This window comes from Passer montanus, unplaced genomic scaffold (assembly GCF_014805655.1).
Source record: "Passer montanus isolate IOZ18808 unplaced genomic scaffold, ASM1480565v1 scaffold33, whole genome shotgun sequence".
NCBI classification, from domain to species: Eukaryota; Metazoa; Chordata; class Aves; order Passeriformes; family Passeridae; genus Passer; species Passer montanus.
Window position 1 is genome coordinate 8,965,392 of NW_024368041.1, and position 21,539 is coordinate 8,986,930.

At 37.7% G+C, this 21,539-nt stretch overlaps 1 protein-coding gene across 4 annotated transcripts in view; it reads left to right on the forward strand.

Moving 5' to 3' along the window:
* The first annotated feature begins 773 nt into the window (after nucleotides 1-773).
* Nucleotides 774-21,539, forward strand: part of PHF20L1 (PHD finger protein 20 like 1) — a 52,672-nt gene continuing 31,906 nt past the window's right edge. The window contains exons 1-8 of one of the 4 annotated variants that reach the window (XM_039715377.1): nucleotides 774-1,104; nucleotides 1,495-1,600; nucleotides 8,754-8,925; nucleotides 9,068-9,152; nucleotides 9,922-10,010; nucleotides 12,505-12,567; nucleotides 16,184-16,391; nucleotides 17,037-17,168. In XM_039715377.1, coding sequence (XP_039571311.1) covers nucleotides 1,518-1,600; nucleotides 8,754-8,925; nucleotides 9,068-9,152; nucleotides 9,922-10,010; nucleotides 12,505-12,567; nucleotides 16,184-16,391; nucleotides 17,037-17,168 — 832 coding nt within the window. In that variant the 5' untranslated portion in view covers nucleotides 774-1,104; nucleotides 1,495-1,517. The remainder of the gene's footprint in view (nucleotides 1,105-1,494; nucleotides 1,601-8,753; nucleotides 8,926-9,067; nucleotides 9,153-9,921; nucleotides 10,011-12,504; nucleotides 12,568-16,183; nucleotides 16,392-17,036; nucleotides 17,169-21,539) is intronic. The other 3 variants (XM_039715379.1, XM_039715378.1, XM_039715381.1) reach the window with 3 other exon arrangements.

Genomic DNA, 21,539 nt, shown 5'->3' on the forward strand with positions numbered 1-21,539 from the left:
CAGAGACAAAGACAGGCCACTGCGAGGCTGCTGCTGGGGCTGTCCTGTGGCCACCAGCCACAGGCTGTGGCACCTCCAGGACCATCTCAGTGACTGCCCCAAGTCTTTTTGTCCCTATTACAGAATTACAGATCCCAGAGTCCCAGAACTGGTCGGGCTGGAAGGGACAGCAGTGGGTCACTTGGTCCAACCTCCTGGCTTAAGCAGGGTCATTCTAGAACACATTGCACAGGATTGTGAATTAGTGGAGAGACTCCACACCCTCTTCAGGCAATGTTTCTGTGTAGGGTCACTGCACACAAAAGTTCCTCCTTTTCACCTGAAAACCCCCGTGCACTCTGCCCTTTCCCTCTTGTACTTGGCAGCACCGAGCAGGGCCTGACCCTTCCCTTCAGATCCTCCGGGACGAGCTCCCTTCTCAGCCGCTTCATCTGGGGCTGCACAGCCGCAACTCCCTCAGCCCTGGCCAACACGAGAAACGCTCCAGTGCCTTAATTGAACACCTTCCCTTCCCTCCGCTGGAGGGCCCCCTCCGCTGTTCCTGGGGCAGTGTTGTTAAGCTGGGGCAGTGTTGTTACGCTAAGCTGGGGCGGTGTTTGTTAAGCCGTGCCCCGGTCCCGCTGCCGCCGCTGCCGGCCGGGGCCGCCGCTCTTTGTCTGCCTCGCCCCCGCCCCTGCGCAGTCACGTGCCGGGGGCGGGCGCCGCTCCCGGCCCCGCCGCGCTGCGCCCTTGGCGTGCCCGCGCTGCTGGGGCCGGCGGGGGAGCCCCGCTGGGGAGCGGGGGCCGGGTGTCGCTCCCCCCGCAGTGCGGGGCTGCGAGCTCCGGCCCCGCATCCCGGCACTCCCGCTCGGCAGGTGGGCTCGGGGCAGGGAGCACCGCGGAAAGTCGCGGTGGTAGCGACAGTAGTTGCACAGAGAGGTTTTTTAGGTTTTTTTTTTCTTTTTGATAGTGACTGAGCTGCAAAATAAAATTAGAAGGCAGTTGTGGCTGGAACTCAGTGCTATGAGTGCATAGGAATACTCAGTATAGGATTTTGTTTATTTTTTGTTTGTGCTAATTTAATTGTACTTGTCCTTTAGGCCATGTTTATCTGTTCTTGATAAGGTAAGTTTTTCTCGGTTTGCCTTTTCTTCACCCGAGGAGAGCACACATGTTAATTATAGGTAAATTAAAATTTTGCTTAAAAATTATTTGAAGGAATTACAGTCTAGTAGAGTTAAAGAGATGAGCACTGTGTTTTTTTCTTATTTTTTGACTTAAGGTTAATGACAAATATTTTTGAAGAGAAAGAAATCTGAATGAGTATGTATGAAGGTTTCTTATGCCTTTTGTTTTTTTTTTTGGGCCTTGACTGTATTTCTGTAAGCTAAGCAGTTAATACAAAGTCAGGATCACAGTTTTGCATCTTTGCACCCTCTGGAATATATTTGCTGTCAATGACACATTTTAAACAACATAATGTATTTTAATGCAACTTTTTTCCTTCCTTCAAAGGTGGTGAAAAAGATAATATCAAGATGAGTAAAAAGCCTCCAAATCGTCCTGGAATCACATTTGAGATTGGTGCTCGTTTGGAGGCACTGGACTATTTGCAGAAATGGTATGGAGGACATTGTGTAGTGTTTGCTGAGAGCATAATTATTTTGTGTAGTTTGTGTGCTTTGATAATTGATTATAAAAATCAGTGCACCTATCAGTTGACAATTTCCACACGTGAACTTTATGAATTTCCATCTAAGTCTGTTAAAAGTGTTAGCTTTTAGGAAAATATTCTCACTTCAGAAATCAAGCTAAACTTTTCTACAAGTTTGTGCTTATTTGCTCTTGGTGGCTTGTGCAGCTGCAGCAAGCAAAGAGCCTTCCTGGAGAAGTGTGGAATTCAGTGTCATGGCCGAGGTGATCCATGTGTCAGTGAGGCAAACTTCATGATCAAAGACTTCTTTTGTCTTCATTTGAAGGCATGCAAGGGGAGTTGTTTTGTATTCAGTTGTCACACTTGACAGGTTCACAAAACTGATCCTAAAAAAAAAAACAAACCCACATCCTGAATTGGAGTTCATGGGATAGGCAGATGCAGTTGTGTTTTTAATTAAACAGCTGGAGGAATTAAGTGCTTAAAACTGTGACTCTGCAACCACCCAGGCATATTGTGAATTCACAGACTGTGAAATGGAAATTGTGGGCACAAGGACTGTGCTGCACAGCATGTATGTTGTGAAAGGACCTGTTCTGATGAAAAAAATTGTTAGTAAAAATTTTATTAAAGCAAGTGGGCTAATTTGTTGATGTGTGCTGGCTATGCTAGTTGAGTTTGAAAAATCCCTAGTTTTGTTGAAGTAGGTGACAGAAGTAGTTGATGCTTCTACTTAGAAGTTTTTTCTTAGCTGCTCTCTGATTTATTAAGGCTAGGAAATGTAGAGGTGTGTAGCTGCTTTTCTGTTGCATTCCTGAAAAGTTCAGCATGGTCCTGTAGATATCTCATCCTTTTAACTCCAAGTGATGTGAGAGGGAAGTCTGTGTATTACTGACATGTCTGCTCCAGTGTTATGTGCTCTGTATAAAAAGTTGGGTCAAACTTTTTATTTGTAGAGCTTTGATTTTAATTATAGGAAGAGTGTTTGTCTTAATAAATGGACTCTAAAGGACTTGGTTTATAGAACTATTCTTGTTCTTACCTGTTGCTGTAGGCTGGGTTTTCAGCATACTGATTCTGTAACTGAATGGCAGCATAAGAAAAACATCCAAAATAGAGCAATAAAACTTTTTATAACATCTTCTGTGACTAGAGATAATTTGCTATGTAATCAGGTAACAAAAATTAATATGTAAAAATAGCATAATAGTAAAAAAAAAAATATCACTGCATATCCAGTGTGAGGTTTGTGTCAGACTTGCCCAGCTTTTTCCAGGGAAGGGTTGCATGTCAGTGCTGGAGTTGTTGTCTAGGTTTGGATTGCCAGCCATGGCCATGTCACAAGCTCTGCAGCTGAGTTGCTGGATGTTTTCAGGAAGAACAGAATCTATCCTGAACTTTCCAGGATTTGATTTATTATCTGTACACCAGGTAGACCCAGGTCAAGTTTAAACACATGTAAATTTTTATGGTGGCATATACAGAAGAAAGTTAATGTCAGAATTTAGCAGTTGCAGCAATAATGAAAACAGGACTATATTTCAAGTGAACTTGAAATACAGTAATACTTAGTAATGCAAAATGAACTAATAACACAAACCCAAATACCTTGTGACAGAAAATCTACTGTTGTGCTGTTATTAGGGTGTCAAGGGTTGCAATGATAGTCTATGGGATTTTTTTTAGTTGGCTTTCTGTTGCATAAGGGGGTGGTGGATGTTTTTAAAATTCTTTCTATATATAATCTGTATGCATTCTGCTCATTTGCATGCAGAAATACATACTTCAAAGAAAATAAATTTGCTGAACTTACATGAAATCTCTTTATTATTTTTTAACAAAAGCCAAATTGAAGAGCATTGGTATTGCTTAGCTCAGTCTTTCTGCAAGTGACAAATTGTGAACACTTGCTGAAAAATAGCCTTTAAAAGGATTTTTTTCCTCCATTTTTCTGAAAGCTTGCTGTCATCTAATCATCATGACTACTTAAAATGTTAATCGAGAAAGGCTTTCAGAGGATGTAAGAAAAAATACAGTAAAACATGTTTTTATTTTCTGAGGTACTTTTGCAGGTCTTTAATTTTCAACTATGTAGTAGTTGCTGAAATTGAACTCCTGGCATCTGGTGTTATATTTATGTTTTGTAAACTTTTGAGGCATCATTGGTGTACCTTGACTACTTAGTGCTTTAAAGCCCTGTAGTTTAAAATGAAGTTTTTGCAGGCGGTGTTTGGATCACTGGTCGTTTGTCATGTACTGTGACAGAGTAGAAGAAAGCCTGGTCAGACTGGTCAGCAAAGACAGGCTGTCAATGAGCATGTTTATTTTTGCTTTATTGCTTCTTTATCAAGTACAGCAGTTGTGCTATTGCAGGAGATCATCTTGCATGAAGAACTTGTACCACTTGTTCCATTTAAATTTGCTAAAGCAAACTATGAACTGCAGCTCTAATCAAAACTGATCCTCTGTCAGCAGATAATAAATGAGATGGGATTGGAAATTATAAAATAGAAAATTATTAAGTATGTGAAATGATTAGGGGCTGGAGGAGTGTATGACCTATGAAGAGGAAGGAAGGAAATAATTTCTTTAACTTGGGGAAGGCTTCAGAAATCCCACTGTCAGTCTTCTGATACCTGCAGGGCTTTCATCAACAAGACTTAGCCAAACCCTACAGGTAGTTACAGAACAAAACAACAGGCACAAGCTGAAATGGGATATTCAGACTCGGTTCAAGCAGAATCTTTTTTCCTGTTGGGACAGTCAAGCAGTGGATCAGGTTGCCTGAAGAGTTTGTGGAGTCTCCATCATGGGAGTTTTTCAAGACTGGAAAACCTGGCCTGTTGCCATAGCTGACCCTGCTTTGAGTGGGAGGTTGGACTAGAGGCTTTCTGAGGTTGCTTTCAGTTTGAATTCCCCTGTGATCTCATACAAAAACTGATACATGTGCATGCACCCTCTTCTGCCTCTCTTTGCTGACAGAGCAAATGAAAAAGCAGTAGAGCTGTACTTACCTGCAAGTGCATGTCTGTGTGTAAGGCAGTTCTTGAGCTGACAGCTCCCACAAGTAGGACACTGTTCCTGCAAAGCTGATGTATTTAAAGATGCATCTCTTCCTTTTTTAATATTTTTGTGTGGGCTTTTTTGGCTGTAGCTCTCTACTGGTTGTCCTGTAAGCAGCAGATACTGATTGGAAAAACCCTGTTGTTTTTCGAGACCGTAGTCTTTATTGATTTGCTCGATCTAAACTCTTAAGTCAGGTAATGAAGTACAGATAGATGGCCCTGGTTTCTGGAATGGAAACAACCTTCTGAAATAGGTTAGTTGTTGGAACAACAGTACTACCTCCTGGTATATTTGATTATCTGGATGGATTTCCACACACTTCCCCTACCCCCCAGTATGGAGGTGGTCTTCTCCCTGAAAGACTTTGAGAAATCTTACTTGCTACAGTCCTTACTTTGGATTTCAGTTGACTGGGTTACTTGGTAAGTGTTAGAAAGGGAAGTGAAGTCTGCTTTATATTTAATACAATATATGTATAATAAATGTGGGGACCTAGAAATAGATGTTTGCAGATTTTGCAGACACTAGAACCCTATTTGTGAGAAGTCAGTACGGAAGGTATTTGGTTTTATATCCCCTATGAGGCAGAAGGAAGTACTTTTTAAACCAATGTTAGAAAGGCAAGAAGTATGAGTGTGTTTGTAGACTTTGTAGGTACAAAGTTGGGCAGATTTACTAATATTTTTGTATTCTTTTTTATAGTCTGAAATGCTTGTTGTCCCATTTTACAAGGCAGTTCACCACTTCTTGGTCACTTTTGAAGGGTTAAAAGGATGATGTAAAAAAGAAGTGTTGTCTATGTGGTTGTTAATGTGTGTTGAGTGCATTAGAAAAAAATACTCGGTGGTTTGGTTTTTTTTTTTTTACACTGTCAAAAAGTGAAGTGGGAAGTTTTCAATTATTTTTTTATTGTATAAATGTTAGAACACTGTTGTTGCCTGACCAGGGCTTCATAGTATTAGTTTTTAAGCCATATCAAATTCTGAGGCTTTCCAAAAATATTGCATAATTCTAATGGGTTGGAAGTGCCAAGATTGGAACCTGAGAATGGAGGGTATGCAATGTGTAAACTGGGCAGGTAAATTCAGGTAACAGCAGTTCTCTCTTTCCCTCTTGGAAAAGCAAGACCAAACCCCCTGAAATTTGGATGAACTTCATTTCTGATTACTACATGCTCTTTCCAGCAGCTTTTTGAAAAATCACACCCAAAATTTGCAGAATATTATTTCTTCCCATAAAAGAAATTCCTTGATTAATGAATCTCAGTGTGCTGGTCTGAGGTTTTTGGTTTTTTGTTTTTTTTTTGTTTTTTTTTTTAAGTGAAGACTTTTCCCGCAAATTTCAGAGTGGAATTTTTCTGGTTTGTTCTGATGAAGTGTTGTCACATCCAGTGTATATCAGTTTCATTGTGATGACTTAGTGTGGCTTACTTGCTGGGGGAGTTAACCTGACTGGGAAGTTATTTCGTCCTTAGATATTACTATTCTTTGGTACTGTAAAGAATGGTATTTGTGTCTCCCTTTGCAGTACTTCTTCAAATGCCTAATTATAACTTTGTGATGGAAGTAACTTCTACATAAAAGTTCTGAAGTGTAAGAGGTGTAATCATCTTTATGTTAATATTTTTAATTAATGAAATCAATTCTTTTCAGTCAAAGTACAAAATCACCAGAAAGATCTTTTTGTGCAGGGGATAATTTACAAGAGTAAGTTCTGCAATACATATGTTCTGGTCTTTTCCACTGTGGGATCAGTATTGTGAAATATTACTGTTTGTACATATTTGTGGCACAATATGTGGCTAAATTTAGTGGACATTGGGAATAATAGTTTGTTGCTAAATACAGAGTTGTGTTTGGGTTACCTAATAACCAATTGCATATGGCTTGGGCAGTTCCATCTCTAAGGACATATAATGGATTTTTAGAAAGATGATAGCAGAAATTGTATTTAGCAAAGAGAAATTAACCTATAAATACCTTAAGCTTCATGTCTTTATATAATGTGATCTCTAATGAGAATTAAAATTTTGCACGTCTTCTTTTATTAACTGATGCTAACCTTTTCTCTTTTGATTTTGTATGTATATTAATGTCTTGATTCTTGGTTTGCTGCATTTTCTTTATAAGTATCTTAATTTTAAAATATTTGTCTCTAAACTCTGCTCTGCATCTCACTTTCCCCTCTTACATGGTTTGCTCTTTCCATGTCAGTGCTGTATTTTCCCAGTTTATCCCTCCTGTTGTCTTACAAAGTGCTTGGAATGGTGTCTTGGCTGCTGCTGGCCTAACAAGGGAACTGCTATAGGGATGCCCCATAGTGGGAGCAGAGTGTTTGCACTGGAGATGTGTAGGAAAAGGAGAATTCTCTCTCAGCTGCTTGGCCCTGAATTTTGTAAAACGGCCATAGTTTTGCATCACTGGTGGCTGGCATGCAATAAACCTAAAATTTCCCGCTGTACTGGGAAAGGGAATCACTGTTCTTGGCTTCCATTTCTGATTGCTGCAAAATGAACTTTCTCTCCTGTTGTTTTTCTGTTTTTTCCCTTCTTTCCCTCTGTTAAATATCATCTGTGTCGTCCTTCTGCTTGGAACTCCCTTAGGTTACATTGTTTCTCACACACTTGCCTTTGTAACAGTAACTTGACTTTTCCTCTGCTTTTCTCCTCTTCCTGCTTATTCTGATGTTTTAGTATCACATTTTAAGTCTGAAACTGGAACACTCCGGAAGATGAAAAAAACCTAGAAATGTTCTAATAAATTTTCTAATAATAAAATTTTTGAGTGTAGCAGCACATGGATTTAAAGTATAATCAGAGGCAAGGCTTAGAGAAACCATCTCATGGCTGACTTATTTTCTTGAAGCCTTGTTCAAAGTTAAACCAGAATGTTGCTGCTGGGATACAGGTTTGACCCAAGAGTTTTACAAGCTGTTTTAATGCTGTACATCATCAGCTCCACCTTTCTTTTTAGATTGTTGTTGTCAGTCTACTTTAGAGGGGGGAGAGGGGCTGATCTTGTTTCTTTGAAAGACTTGAAAGAGGGACTTGAAAAAGATTTTATTAGGGGAGCGGCAAATGAGAGGCTTCAGTTTTAGACTATGACTTTATGGGTTTTTTTGGAAGTTCAGCGAGAAAAATATGGGGTCTTAAAGAATGGATATAAAAATATTTAGTGTTTCTGAAATGTATGGTTGAGAGAAATGCATCAAGAGCTTGGACTCTGAATTCTGATGTGCGGGTAAAATGTGGCTGCAGTAGAAAAATCAGAGATTTTCTTAATTGGTAGCTCCTGAGATATTTTAATGTTGGGAAGCTGTATACATCACTGCAGTTGAAGAAGTAGGACAGGAGAAAAGAAGGAGCAAATTGAGATTGACATCTTTTGTTTTAATGTGCAGGTCCAAGTAGTAAGAAATAAGGAAGGCCTGTACTTCCTGATAACTTATATTTTAGTCAGAACATAGTGTTAGAGACTCCTTTAAGAGCACAACCAGTATTTTGGAGAGATTATATTCAAAATTGATGATGTCGACAGGTTCCCTATATATGTCAGTTGCCTTTCTAGCTAAAGAATTTGCAGTAGGATTGGAAATTGGTTGCTCAAGGTCTGCTCTTTTACTATTGGTTCACAGTAGTACTTGGTTTGAAAAACAGGTTGTGGAAGTTAAAGGCAGCTGTCCTTTTCCTGTGGTCTTTCTTTTCCATACACATTGTTAACTTTAGAGCAGCTCTAATATAAATGCTGGTAAAAAAAAATCAGTGATGTAATTAACTTTCATTTTTTTAGGAGATTCTATGCACTTCTGAATCTCTTTCAGTACTTCTCTGAAGGGCAGAAGGAGCTCAATTCTGCCTGATTCCAATTGTCAATGTTGTTTATAGATTCTTGAACTAAATGTTATCCAGTCATTTCAGTTACTTAGCCTTTTTCAGACTTAGAGAGTTTTCATTACAAAGTGTTCATACAACTTTCTGAAAGGTCATTTAGCCACTATTGTATCTAAACCAAGACAGAAACCTTTGAGACTTAGCAGTCTGTGTTTAACACTCCAGGTACCCATCTCGAATTGAGAAGATAGATTATGAGGAGGGGAAGATGTTGGTGCATTTTGAACGCTGGAGCCATCGCTACGATGAGTGGATTTACTGGGACAGCAACAGGTTGCGACCTTTGGAGCGACCAGCACTGAGGAAAGAGGGGCTGAAGGATGATGAGGAATTTGTTGTAAGTGGTACATTTATTTTGTCTTGGACTTTTGTAAACTGCTCGACTTGTTTTCCTACATTAAATCTCTCTAGCACATAATACTTATTTTTTAGGAAAACAAATCTATTTGAATATTAATTACTAAATTTGTTTAAAATAGGATTTTAAACCTGGAGAAGAAGTCCTAGCTCGTTGGACAGACTGTCGATATTACCCTGCAAAGATTGAAGCAATTAATAAAGAGGGTATGTATTGCAATGATCCATTGGTAAGGTCTGGTTGAAAATGCTGTGCTGTAGATTTAGTCTGCTTAAAAAAGTGATATGGCTATAAAGTTTTCCTCTCTGCCCCAATATTAAGTGCAAGTGTTTTTTATATCAAATTTAGTTAAATGTTTGTCTTTTATCTGTATCAAATTTGAAAAGTGAAATTTTTCCTAGAAGATAAAAAGCTTTTTTAAAATGTTTTTACTGTTTCAATGATCAGAAGTTCCTGTGCACAGTCTTAGGACTATTTTGTACTATTGCTGATTTGAGTTAAAGTTCTATTTAAATTTTCATAATTTCATCATTGTTTTCACTCTTATTATTGAAAAAAACCAGTGGAAATAGAAAAATAAGGGAACACAGATTAAATACTTCACAATGGTGATATTTCTAATGAACATAAGAAATTGACATTTTTACTGTAGTTTAGAGCAAATGAGGACTTGGATGAAGTTGAAATATTTCCCTAGTGTGACACCTTAAATATTACATAACTATTTCAATGAATTATGGGCAGATGTGACTCAATAGCTTAAACATACTTGAAAATGCCCAGCTGGACAAAGAGTAACAGTATTAAAGCAGAATTTCTGTCATTTATGTTTTTTTGTGCCTCTCATAATCCTGTCTAGTGGCAACAGCTGGTTACTCTTGTCATACAAAGTAACATGCAGAACATAAAGCTTTCATAGTAACAAAGTGTGTTTGTGTCTTAACTACTCATAGTGATTCCCTCAATCCATTCTAGGAACGTTTACAGTGCAATTCTATGATGGTGTTATTCGATGTCTTAAAAGGATGCATATCAAATCTATGCCAGAGGATGCAAAAGGGCAGGTAAGAATAATTAGAGTAATTGCTTTGTTAGGTTTTGTGTAGTTGTTTGGGTTTGTTTTGGTGGTTTTTTTTTTGTTTTTTTGTTTTTTTTCTGTCATGAGACCGTAGAAGTGTCAGTAGCACAACTAGATTTAGATTAGTCTTTATTCTAGGCCCTGCACTGCCTTGCTTCACCAGTTTATGATGATGCCTCAGAGTGTGCTGCTCAAGTGGCCTTGCCTCACTGAAATGTCTGGCTGCTGGACACTCCATTGCCAACTAATCTCCTCACAAAGCCTTGTCTTACAGAGTTTGCAAAACCAGGGGCATCCAATGACTTTTCCCTCTGGTGTCTTTTCAGGAAAAAAGCTTTAGCTTATCAGCAGTCTGTGCTGCTGATTTTTTTTAAAATGTTATTTATTCCCCACCCTATGCCCATATCTTTTGTTTGCATGAGAGCTTTTTGCCCACATGTTTTTACGAACATGACTTTGGGGATTTTTCCCCTGTATCAGAACTTTCAGGCAATCAGACAGATAAGTATTTCTTGTCTCTTATAATGTCCAGTTGCTGTTAAAGAAGAGATCCTCAACAGAAGTTGAGGGAGACTATGAAGTAGAGGACATGATTTAGTCACTAGGCCTATCTTTACTTGTGAAAGGGAAACATCATTGAAAACTCTTACACGCTTTCAGTGTAAGTGCCATTGCATTTATTTTGCATGGTAACTGTGTTTAATATTTAATGAGAAATTACTCCACTGAAACTATTTGAGACAAAATCCATGAAAACTGGTCTTTGTTTGCTCTTAGTTTTCTTCAGAATACTTTTAACTTTGCAGACTTCAAATATTTCATAATTACCATTGTAGCCATCCATATTGTGACCAGGGCAGATGGATAATTGAATTGGCTTGAAAGCATCTCCACATCCTGGCCTCCAGGGTAAAGGTAGCTGTATGGTAGGGTTGATCCACTGTGCAGGGGACACTGGAACTTAGTGCAGACATCACTGCATTATTTAAAAGATGTTTCCTGAAGGAGATTAAACTGAGATCTATAGTCACACTAACCCTGGCTTCTTGCTGCAGTCTTAGAGTAACTGTTGAACCAGTGTGTGGTATTTCAAGGAATACTGTCAGTATGACAGTAAGTTAGAAAGCTTGAGTGTTCCTTTTTACTTACAAAAAACAAAACTCTGGTAACGTGATTGTGACAGAAAAGAAATAAGCCTTTTGTGACAGTGGAAAGTCTCCCTGATTCTGTCCTGTGCTTTTTCTAGGGAGCAATGTTGTGTCTAATATTTAGTTACTACTCTTTAGGCCACAGGCAATTTCAGCTTTAAAAAAAAAAAGAGTAAATCCATTACTTCACAACCATTATGTTGTCCAGACTTGTTTGGTGGCAGTCCAGCTCATCTGTTATTTCTGATTTTTCTCAGTAGTTGAGAGTTATGGTGCCACTTATGCATCTTGGGGGTTGAATGTAGGCTGCTTCAATGAAGTTTGAGAAGAAACTGGGGGCACAAATTTACACTTTCTGAGATGGATTTAGAATTTTTAAGTTGCCTGAATACAAGAACACCTCCAACTCTGCTTTCTGTAGTGCTGATTGATACTAGTTGTAGCATTTAATCCTGCAAAATAAGAAATAAGCATGAAAGTCTGTAGCTTTCAAAGGCAAAGATATAACTTTTCTTGCAACTTCTTTTGCATATAATGCAATGGAAAAATGTTTGTTTTTCTAAGTGATTTTTTTGTTATTTCAGAATAAAAATGTGAACTAAGATTTGGTTGATAATTAGTTATTTGAGACTGAGCTTTGTTTAAGCCTCAAACTCCCCTGCATATTTTTGCTCTTTTGCATTATGTATTTTGTAAGAAAGCGTTTACTAAAATTTATGTACAGGTTACAAAAATGCCAAGACTGTAAACTGATTTGAAAAATTAGAGTTGTCAGATGCAACGCTTCATGCTTAATTTAAACTTATAACCTGTATTTTCTTTGTATGCAAACTAAAAAATACATTTCCAGAGATGAGTGTAAACTTAAGATACTTCAAGTTCTTGTACATCAATAAATTTAACGAATTTTAAGATCTTTGTGGAAGGTGTGTGCTAAGCATGCAGAATTCAAATTACTTGGAGAGAGATAGAGATTAGCTATTACTTTGATTTGAGCTTAGTGTGACTTGAAGGAAAAGACTGTAGGTGCTATAGCACTCAAACTATTCCTGAGTTGCAGCAGAAGTGCGTTTTAATAAAATTCAGTAATGAGGATAGAAAAGCAAAATTTTTAAAGAGTGAAAAATATTTGTCTCAGTGCAATGAGTCTTGAGGCTCAGCTGTGGTTCAGATAAGCACAAATTATTCAAAATCACACAGATCTGTGACTAACGTAGTACAGAGAGGGGAAAAAAGGGATATTGAGACTGCCCTTGTGAGAGCACATATGAAGTGTTTGGATAACTTACTTTTTCTGTTTCATGTTTTTTGTTTTATCTTCGATGTAATCAGGCGCGCGAGAGGGAGCAGATAGCGCCGGAGCTGAGATTAGTGACGGAAATCGAACCAAAAGAAGTGAGTTTTGAGGAGGGATTTGAAGGAGAGGGAGGGGACTTGGCACACAGGAAGAGGAAGCTGAGGAAAAAAGCATGGATTTGCGAATGGGCCAGAGGAAAAAAAGAAGATGTGACAGGAGACAATGTGAGCCAAGATGTAGGTGGGGCAGACTGTGTAGAATTGAAAGGTGAGGGTAAGGAATCCAGGCTTGATGTGGAATCAGCCAGTCTGTAGATTCATGTTTTATGTATGTGTATGTATGAACGTGTGGGAGTTGGAAGTTATGGTGTGACAGAAGAGGAAAAAGCAGCTGAATCCTTAGTACTGTGGAGAAGCAAAAAGGTGGTGGTTGTAGGCAGGTGGAGGGAGAGCGATGTATGTGTGAATTCTGCTACTGACGCAAGGGTTGGATCTTGGAAATTATTCTGGTTTTGCCTTCCCACTGTTGAAGGATTATGGTTACACAAGGAATATTTTAAAATACAAGATTTTTAGCCAATTGATGTGTAAGGCCGTTAAGTAATTTCTGCTGATGTATTTCTTGATCATGCAATTTCCTGTGTTTTGATTTAGTGAATCTAATTAGCATAATGACAGTTTTCCTCAGTAGTCATAAAGTAATGCTTTGTTTTCTAACTGCTGTGGGTCATTACTATTCTCCTGTCAATTTTCTCAGTTTACGTGAAAGCTGAATTTTAGTAAGAAAGAAGAAGAAGGAAATACACATTTTTGGATGTATTTTATATTTTTTTAAAGTTACAAATATAAATGAGAAGCTCACTGAGGTGAGATACTGAGGGAAGTGGGAAATCAGGCTGGATGATGCAGAGTAGCTGGTTCAGAGTTCAACAACTACTTCCAATAGAGAGACAATGTCAGGAAATGAAAGAAAAGTAGGGAAAACTTCTCTTAGAAGGATTTTGCTTTTACTCTGTTAATTTCAAATGTGTTCATATTTGGGCCTTTGCTTTGTATGATCTGGGAAATTGTCCTACTGTTAAAATTTGTAACTAGTTTCTGTGATATCTATGATATTTAGCGTCCTGCTATTATGGTTGATAGAATAGATATACTATTAGCCTGAGGCAGATTTCAGAATTTATCATGCTTTAGGATCCCACTATTATTCTTCAATTGTTTTGTTAATTTCTTGGTAACAATTCTGAAAAAGACACAAATGTATCCTTTTGAATGAGGAATTCTGTGTGCTCTACAAAAAAAATATAGTCACCTTACCATTTTAGATGATAAATAATTCTCATGTCAGGAGCTGTGCTGCTGAGCAATCACTCAGCAGTAATTCAAGGTTAAAAAGCAGGCATTAACTGTGTCACTTTAGTGCCTGTATGTTTACTCCAGAGCCAAAACAAAAATGGACCCACAGAGTTTCTGAACAATTCAGAATCACAAAATTATTTTAAGTTGGAAGGAATCTGTTGTCATAATCTTGTCCATCACAACTGCTTCAGGTTCTCTTCACTGAGTTTAAATTTGTTAATGATGTTAATCTTGGAAAAAAGTATGACTGTCACCATAATGAATGTGTCTCTTCTCTGGTTTCTGAATGTTCAACCTTTGTTTGCTTCATTGTTGTGTGTCCTGCTACTGTAAACTCCATGTTGTAAGAACAGTGTCCAAGCAGCGAAATTAAATACAAAGAAAACCACAAAACTCCTTTCCATGTTGCACCAGCTACACTTAGACCAGGATACTTGGTTCAGCATCATCTTTGGAAGCTTGGTATCTTCTGAAAGCTTTTGATTCCAGCGTGCTTAGCTTGACTGAAAATTAGGATGGTCTTTAGAAGCTGTTTTGATGCAGGCTGCACTACTTCCCCTTCCCACTTTCATCATAAGATCTAATCTCCAGCCATGTTACTGATCTTCTTCATCCCTTAGCCAGGGTACAGTGTAAGACTTCTACTCTCAGGTCTCCTAATTCCTCACCACTACAAATAGCTCAATCTTTTTTTTTATCCTGGTTATGGGCAAGGCTCTGGATGGACTGGAGCTAGTAGGTGTGCTCATTTTGGCTGGCCAAAAGAGAGGTATGTGTGCTTTAGACTGACCATGCAGCTGGCAGTTAGACACGCTCGATTGTGCTGGCATGTCACCACGTGGCCTCAGTAGCTGCCTGTTGTGTGAGCGTTGCCAAAGTGCTTCCAGACTTTGCTGCTGGCTGCATCTTGCACTGACAGTGTGGACATGGAACACTTTATCTCAGAGGAATCAAAACTGTTGCCGTTTCTAAGTATGTAAGTTGGTGTAAAGAAGAAGCATAACCCATATGAAGCAGTGATTTAAAGGTATTGAACTATGGAAAAGGAAAAGCATAATGCAAAGAGAATTAACTCTGTGTTATGATTTCCTCTTATGTCAAAGAAGGCAAAGAAACCCTCAACAGAACAGAAACTTGAAAGGCTTATAATATGTAATGAGTGGGGAAAAGGTTGCACTGGAACAAGATTTGTAAAATCAAGCTACTTTGAGTATCTCATATGATGACATAACAACAAGGAGATATTCCAGAATAAAACTCTCTGTATGCAGTTAAGGAAAAAAAAAAGTACTATTTGTAAAGCACTCATGGGTAATTAAACAAAATGTCTTTTTCTTTTTTTTTTTTTTTTTTTTTTTTGTGTGTGGTAGTACTTGTCATTCAGAGCATTCAGGTGCTTCATTCTGACTGGTTGATCAGTTCTACTGCCTTCTATATTGCACATAACTTCTCCATGGAAGAATATTGTACCTCAGTGTTATAGAAAATTCAAAAAAATACTTTAGTTAAAAGGATCAATTACAGTTTTGGCAGTCAGATTGATCCCTGACATTCAGGAGACATAATGGTGGAGTCTCATTGCTCTAAACTAGTGGAAAGAGCTTGGCTCAGCCAAGGAAGTTCTTTCCATTGCCTTGTAGGGTGGCTTGACTTGGTCTAAATGCCAAAAAGTAGATTAGAGTGGGATGTATTGTTCCCCCCTTCAGTGTTTCAGTATGTTACAAATAAGCAATTATGCAAAATGATGCTTAATTACCTTAAATATAAATTGTGACATTCAGTCATACTATAGCGTACTTTATTGAACTTAGTGAATGAAATCTGTAATATATAATAGTAAAAGAGTCTGTAGAAGAGTCTGTTTCTGCTCGAGAAACAAAGGTGTAATGAGATAGGAGTTATCCCTGGTTTATCACCTTAGTTCAGGAGGATTTCCATGCAGCTAAACACTGCTTTGAGGCAGTTGTTGCTTTGCATTATAGGTCAACAACTATGGAATTGTGTGTTTCAGAGCCAGAAGGGTAAGAAGAATGTCAGTCTTCTGGGACTGGGAGCTCCTGGGTTTCTAAAGCAATGACACAAAAAGTAATTTAACAGGGAATGTGTACAGCCAGAATTCCATATACAGTGTTTTTGGAAGATTTTTTTCTTTTTATCCATGTGGTATACTGATAATGCTGCAAGTTTATTTGGAAATTTGGGAAGGTAAATTTTAGCACCCTTTGAGTAGTAACCATAAAAATAAATTGGATTTCATTTGAACATTTCTAGATAAAGTTCACTGGGTTTACGGATGTTTTCTGTTTGAGTCTTAGGCACTTTATAATGCTTACTCACCATTTTTTCCTTTTTGGAGGATTGGATAGCTTTGGTCAAAGCTGCTGCTGCTGCAGCAGCCAAGAACAAAGCAGGAAGTAAACCTAGAACCAGTGCAAACAGCAATAAAGATAAAGAGGACAGAAAATGGCTAAAAGTCCCTTCAAAAAAGGAAGAAACCTCAACCTCTACAATCATGCAGGAAGTCCAAAAAAAGGAAGAGGAGCCTACATCTAGTGACACATTTGGTAAAAGCACATTCTATAAACATAAAATTGGTTTTTCTGTAGTGTTGAACTCTTGCTGCTAATTTTGCAGTTAAGCCATAACTAATATTTCTAGAGGAAAATGTCACATTTGCTGTTATGATAACCTTCTGATACATAATGGTAATAGATTCAAAAACTATTTTATCAGATAAATCTAGTTCAGTCATCATTTACTGCTTGTGCTAAACTTCTGACTAACTTTATCAAGAGCAGAACATAATTTTATCTTAATTATTTTATTGTACAATTTGGTTGATATTCCTGTCTCTTCTCTTCCCTGTGAGATAATCCCTGATCTTATTTTAAGAAAAAAAAAATTCCAATATGCATGCTATATCAATATTCAGAGGTGTTTGAAACTGTATCTGAGTTGATAAGATTTGTTCATTTTAGGTCTTTAATGCTTGTTTCTCACAACATTCAGTAAAAATTACAAATTTTTAGATAGTCTCAATTTATTGTTTCAGTGTGTAATTCTAGATCTTCAGAATGTATCATTTAACTTTTTATAAACATTTAAAGTTTCTTTACTACAGTATTCTATTAGTAGTTCTGAAATACTTAAGTATTTTGGGTGTTATGCATTTATGACATGTGAGTTAATGAGGTTTTTCTTGTGTTTAGAAGTAGGATTTCCTGTAGTGGATGTTCCAAAGATGCCCTTTGTGCAGTCAGAGAGCACGTTATCACACAAGAGGAAAAGTAATCTAGGCAACTCATTTCAGGCCAAGAGAGCTCGCCTAAACAAGATCACTGGTAAAAGAGTTTTTTTGTTGTTGACTTTGTTCCTTTTTCATGTATTGAAATATTCATGTTTGTAAAGAAGGTGCTGAAGTAGATTGCATAGAATCACATTCATGAGGCAGATGGTCACTGCAGTCTGTACTTGTTTAGAATTTTAAAGGAATTCATAAATGGTAAAACCTACCTGGTTCATAAATTGGTCACAGACTGTACTTGGTCTTTTTAGTTTTTTAGTATAGAAGCCATCCTGAATTGTTTAATTTCTTGAGCATATTTTACTTCTAACTGTACAGTTTTCTTCATTATTGGTGATTTTGGGTTTATGCAACTTCTTAAGAATGTCAGTAGTATGAATTGCATACTACTATAAATTAAAGCTAGGGTTAGCTATGGAGAAACAGAAAATATTTCTTCCTGAAGTGAAATTTTTGCTAAAAAGAGTTTCTCATTTAGAAATAAACATCCCTACAAGTTGAAGATATAAAGATCTGACTTTTTTTTTTCAGTGTCTTAAGCATTCATTCCTTATCTTTATTGCTCAAACATATTAATGGAAAACAGGGATATTACTACAGAATACATGCTATACAACAGGAAATGAATCAATTTGTCTTATCTTTAAAAGCTGAAAAATGCATTTATTCCAGAATTTAATAGGAATTTACTTATCCCGGGAAAAAAAAAATCAATTTAGAGTCCTCCAAATAAGAAAGCTTTAATCCTGTCAGTATTTAGGACAAAGTGTTATGTTTGTACCTGTGCTGGGAAAGTATCAGATGCATTTCAAAAGCTGGGTTGAAAAAAGTTGTGGAGTCCCTCCCTTAACAGAGGAGTCCTTGGACACACTGTAAGATAGAAATTAATTCCACTTGTTATTCTAGTGAACAGTATTTCATGTGAAGGCTGGTAAACTTTTCTGTGTTACAAATAATAGGGGCTTTTTTTGTTGGGTTTTTTTTTTTGAAAGTAGATAAAAATTCTTACTTGTTTCTGCAAAACAAAAATAACTGAATTTGCTAAAATGTATAGTGAGAGATTTTTTTTTGCATGTTTTGGTTTATCCAGTCTTTCGTTGGTGGAGGATGTTTAGTCAGTTTTCTTATGAGAATGGTTCTGTTTTAGTCTCTCAATCAGTAAAAATAAAATGCTATGAATCATGGAATGGTTTGAGTTGGAAGGGACCTTAAAGTTCACCTGCTTTAAACCTTGCTGCCATGAGCAGGGACACCTTCCACTAGACCTGGTTGCTCAAAGCCCCATCCAACCTGGCCTTGCACACTTCCAGGGATGGGGCATCCACAACTTCTCTGGGCAACCTGTGCCTCCCCACCCTCACAGGAAAGAATTTCCTTCTCCTATCTAAACATACATCTAAACATTTAAGTTTGAATCTATTATTTTTTGTCCTATCACAACATGCCCCTCTAAAATGTCCTTTTCCAGCTCTCTTGTAGACCCCCTTTAGGCTGTGAGGTCCCCCGGGAGCCTTCTCTTCTCCAAGCTGTGCAATCCCAATTCCCTCAGCCTTTGCTCACAGGAGAGGTGCTCCAGCCCTCTGACCACCTCTGTCCCTCCCCTGGACTCACTCCAGCAGGTCCATGTCCTCCCTGTGCTGGGACCCACGAGCTGGACACAGCAGTGCAGGTGGGGTTTGAGCAGAGGGGCAGAATCACCTCCATCATCCTGCTGCCCACAGTGCCTGTGATGCAGCCCAGGAGAGTGTTGGCAGCTCATGTCCTGCTTTTCATCCAAGAAAGGATGAAAAGGATCTGTTATTTTCTTACGAAGGAAGCAGTCTTTAGAAAAACCCATCTTCTGCCTCCTGGATTGTCATTCCTGGAAAGCTCCTTCTTTGGTTGCAAGTTTTGTTCATGGATGTCAAATTTATCAGCTGCATTTCTCTTCTTCTTTCCCATGCTACATACATTTTCAGTTAAGTTCCAATTTAATTGCTGCCATGAGCAGTAGTAGTATAAGATGTAGAGACTAGAGATACATATTGACAGAGCCCTGTTAATTTCTTTCCAATAGCAGTTAATAGCAATAGATACCAAAACCAGCTGAAAAACCTTTAACTTTAGAAATTATATTTGCCTCTGCTTGAGGATAGATTGTTATTACCTCAGGAATGTTATGAGAATCATACTAGTGGCACAGGTTCATACAAACTGAACAATCAAACCATGATTTGGCAGCCATTGACTGTTATAATTTTTAAAACAGTGTGTCTGCATAGATTGTTATTACCTCAGGAATGTTATGAGAATCATACTAGTGGCACAGGTTCATACAAACTGAACTGAATAATCAAACCATGATTTTGCAGCCATTGACTGTTACAATTTTTAAAACAGTGTGTCTGTCTCTACAAGACATACTTGGCTAGCAGAGGATGTGTTAACTTTCATTGAAAGTGTATTAATCTTTTAAATGCAAGAAGAAACTAGTCTTGCCTTGTAGATACTTCATGTATCTGTTCTCAAATTAACACACTTCTGCAGTTCATACCATACTAAGTCTTTTATACCAGTACATTTTGAAAATGTGACTGCTGATGATCAAATTTTTTCTTGAGACATGTTTATTTCCTATGTGTTAAATGCTTGTATATACAATACACAATATATTGTATATCAGTGTACACTTGTATTGTGACATTTTTGTCTCCAGCACCAGCTTTTAGATTTGAAGGAAGGTTGGGAATAATGCTGGTGTACCCATTGGAGTGGCTACAAAATAATAAGAGTTGTAATTGTTAGGAAAACATTTACCAGGTTTTTATGGCTGTATTGGGGAAATAGTACAAAACACTATTGCTGGAAGCTGTATAAAGGGAACTGTTCCCTGGATTTCAGTTCAGCATTCAACATTTGATGGAGAAGGGTCTTCTCATCTGCCACAAGGCCCACAGCTGCATCAAGTATTCTTTGCTCACCATTCACCTTTGTGCTTTCTTTTGCTACTAGCACTGGTAGCAATTACATTTCCCAAAGGTGAAGAATATCCTCTGCTAAGCACATATTCATGTCATATTCCAATCAGTTTTTGCCTCTGTTGGAATGTTTGCTTCTACATCTTCTCCTGCTCTGTTGGTACCTAAAACCAGATAAAAGCTGCAGTGAGCTTGCAGAACAAAACATTCCTGGTTCACTGGGCCACTCCCTGCTTTGGCTTTGTTGGGTGCTCTTACAGACAGGGTGGTGAGCCTGTAGTCCTGGCTTGCAGTAGCTTGTGGGGATGCTTTGTCCTACAGACATGGTGCCTGGTTAGAAAAATACTTAATGGTGTAGAGAAAAGGGAAATCATAAGGATTATATAGTGGCAGATCTGACTCTAGAGTGATTTAATAGCTTCAATTTCTGAGCAGGGATCATCTAGCTAAAACTAAAAATCAGAGAATCTGAGAATCACAGAATGGTCTGAGTTGGAAGAGAACTTAAAGGTCATCTAATTCCAACATTATCCGCTAGACCAGCTTTCTCTAAGCCCCATCCAGACTGGCCTTGAACTCCCTTAGGGATGGGGCACTCTTTCTGGGCAGCCTGTGGCTTACAGCACCACAAACACTGCCTCATAAACTGTAGCTTGCTTTTTTTTTTTTGTATTTAAAACTCAACTTCACTTTGACTTTGAAAATTATTTTACACTTTTTGATATAAATGTATGATTGCAAAGAAAATAACACTGCAATTTTTACAACTTGATTTAAATAGGATAATTTGAGTTTAAAATGTTCATTTAAGTCCATAAAAACTAAATGTTGTATGTAATATAATGCAGAATTAAAATCTTACCTGATAATTTCATTTTTATCTAATAGGATTAAGAAAGTTTCTGTTTTTCAGTTAAGCTAAACTAAAGCATAACTTAATCTAACATAAATAGTAAATAAGATAAAACACTTGGAATTTATTGTTGAATGCTGAAGTTTTTTTGTTTTGTTTTAATGTGTTGAACACTTCCTGAGAGCCCAGGCATCACTAATTTATAACTCCTTGGACATTGTGAACCTTATATTAATTTTGGCCATATCTAATTTTTATGGAAGGCACTAGCAATTCCCTCTGAATTTGTCATGTTAATGTTGAGGACTTGAACTCCTCACTCCTAATATTGACATTCCCAGAGATTATAATAGAAATTTTCATTCAGATTCGTTTTTTTGGGTTTTATTAGTTCTGTATTTTCTTAATGGTGTAGAACTTCTGTCTCTGCATTGTTAGGCAATTAAAGTTATTGTGTAGGTACAACTGAAGCTATTGCCATATTTCACTGACAGAAAGCTTTCTTGTATTTATATGCCCCTTGTCTTTCCAGATTTTTTGTAGTAATGATACTTTACATAAGTTGGTGAATGAAGTTACCTATTGCCATATATTATTT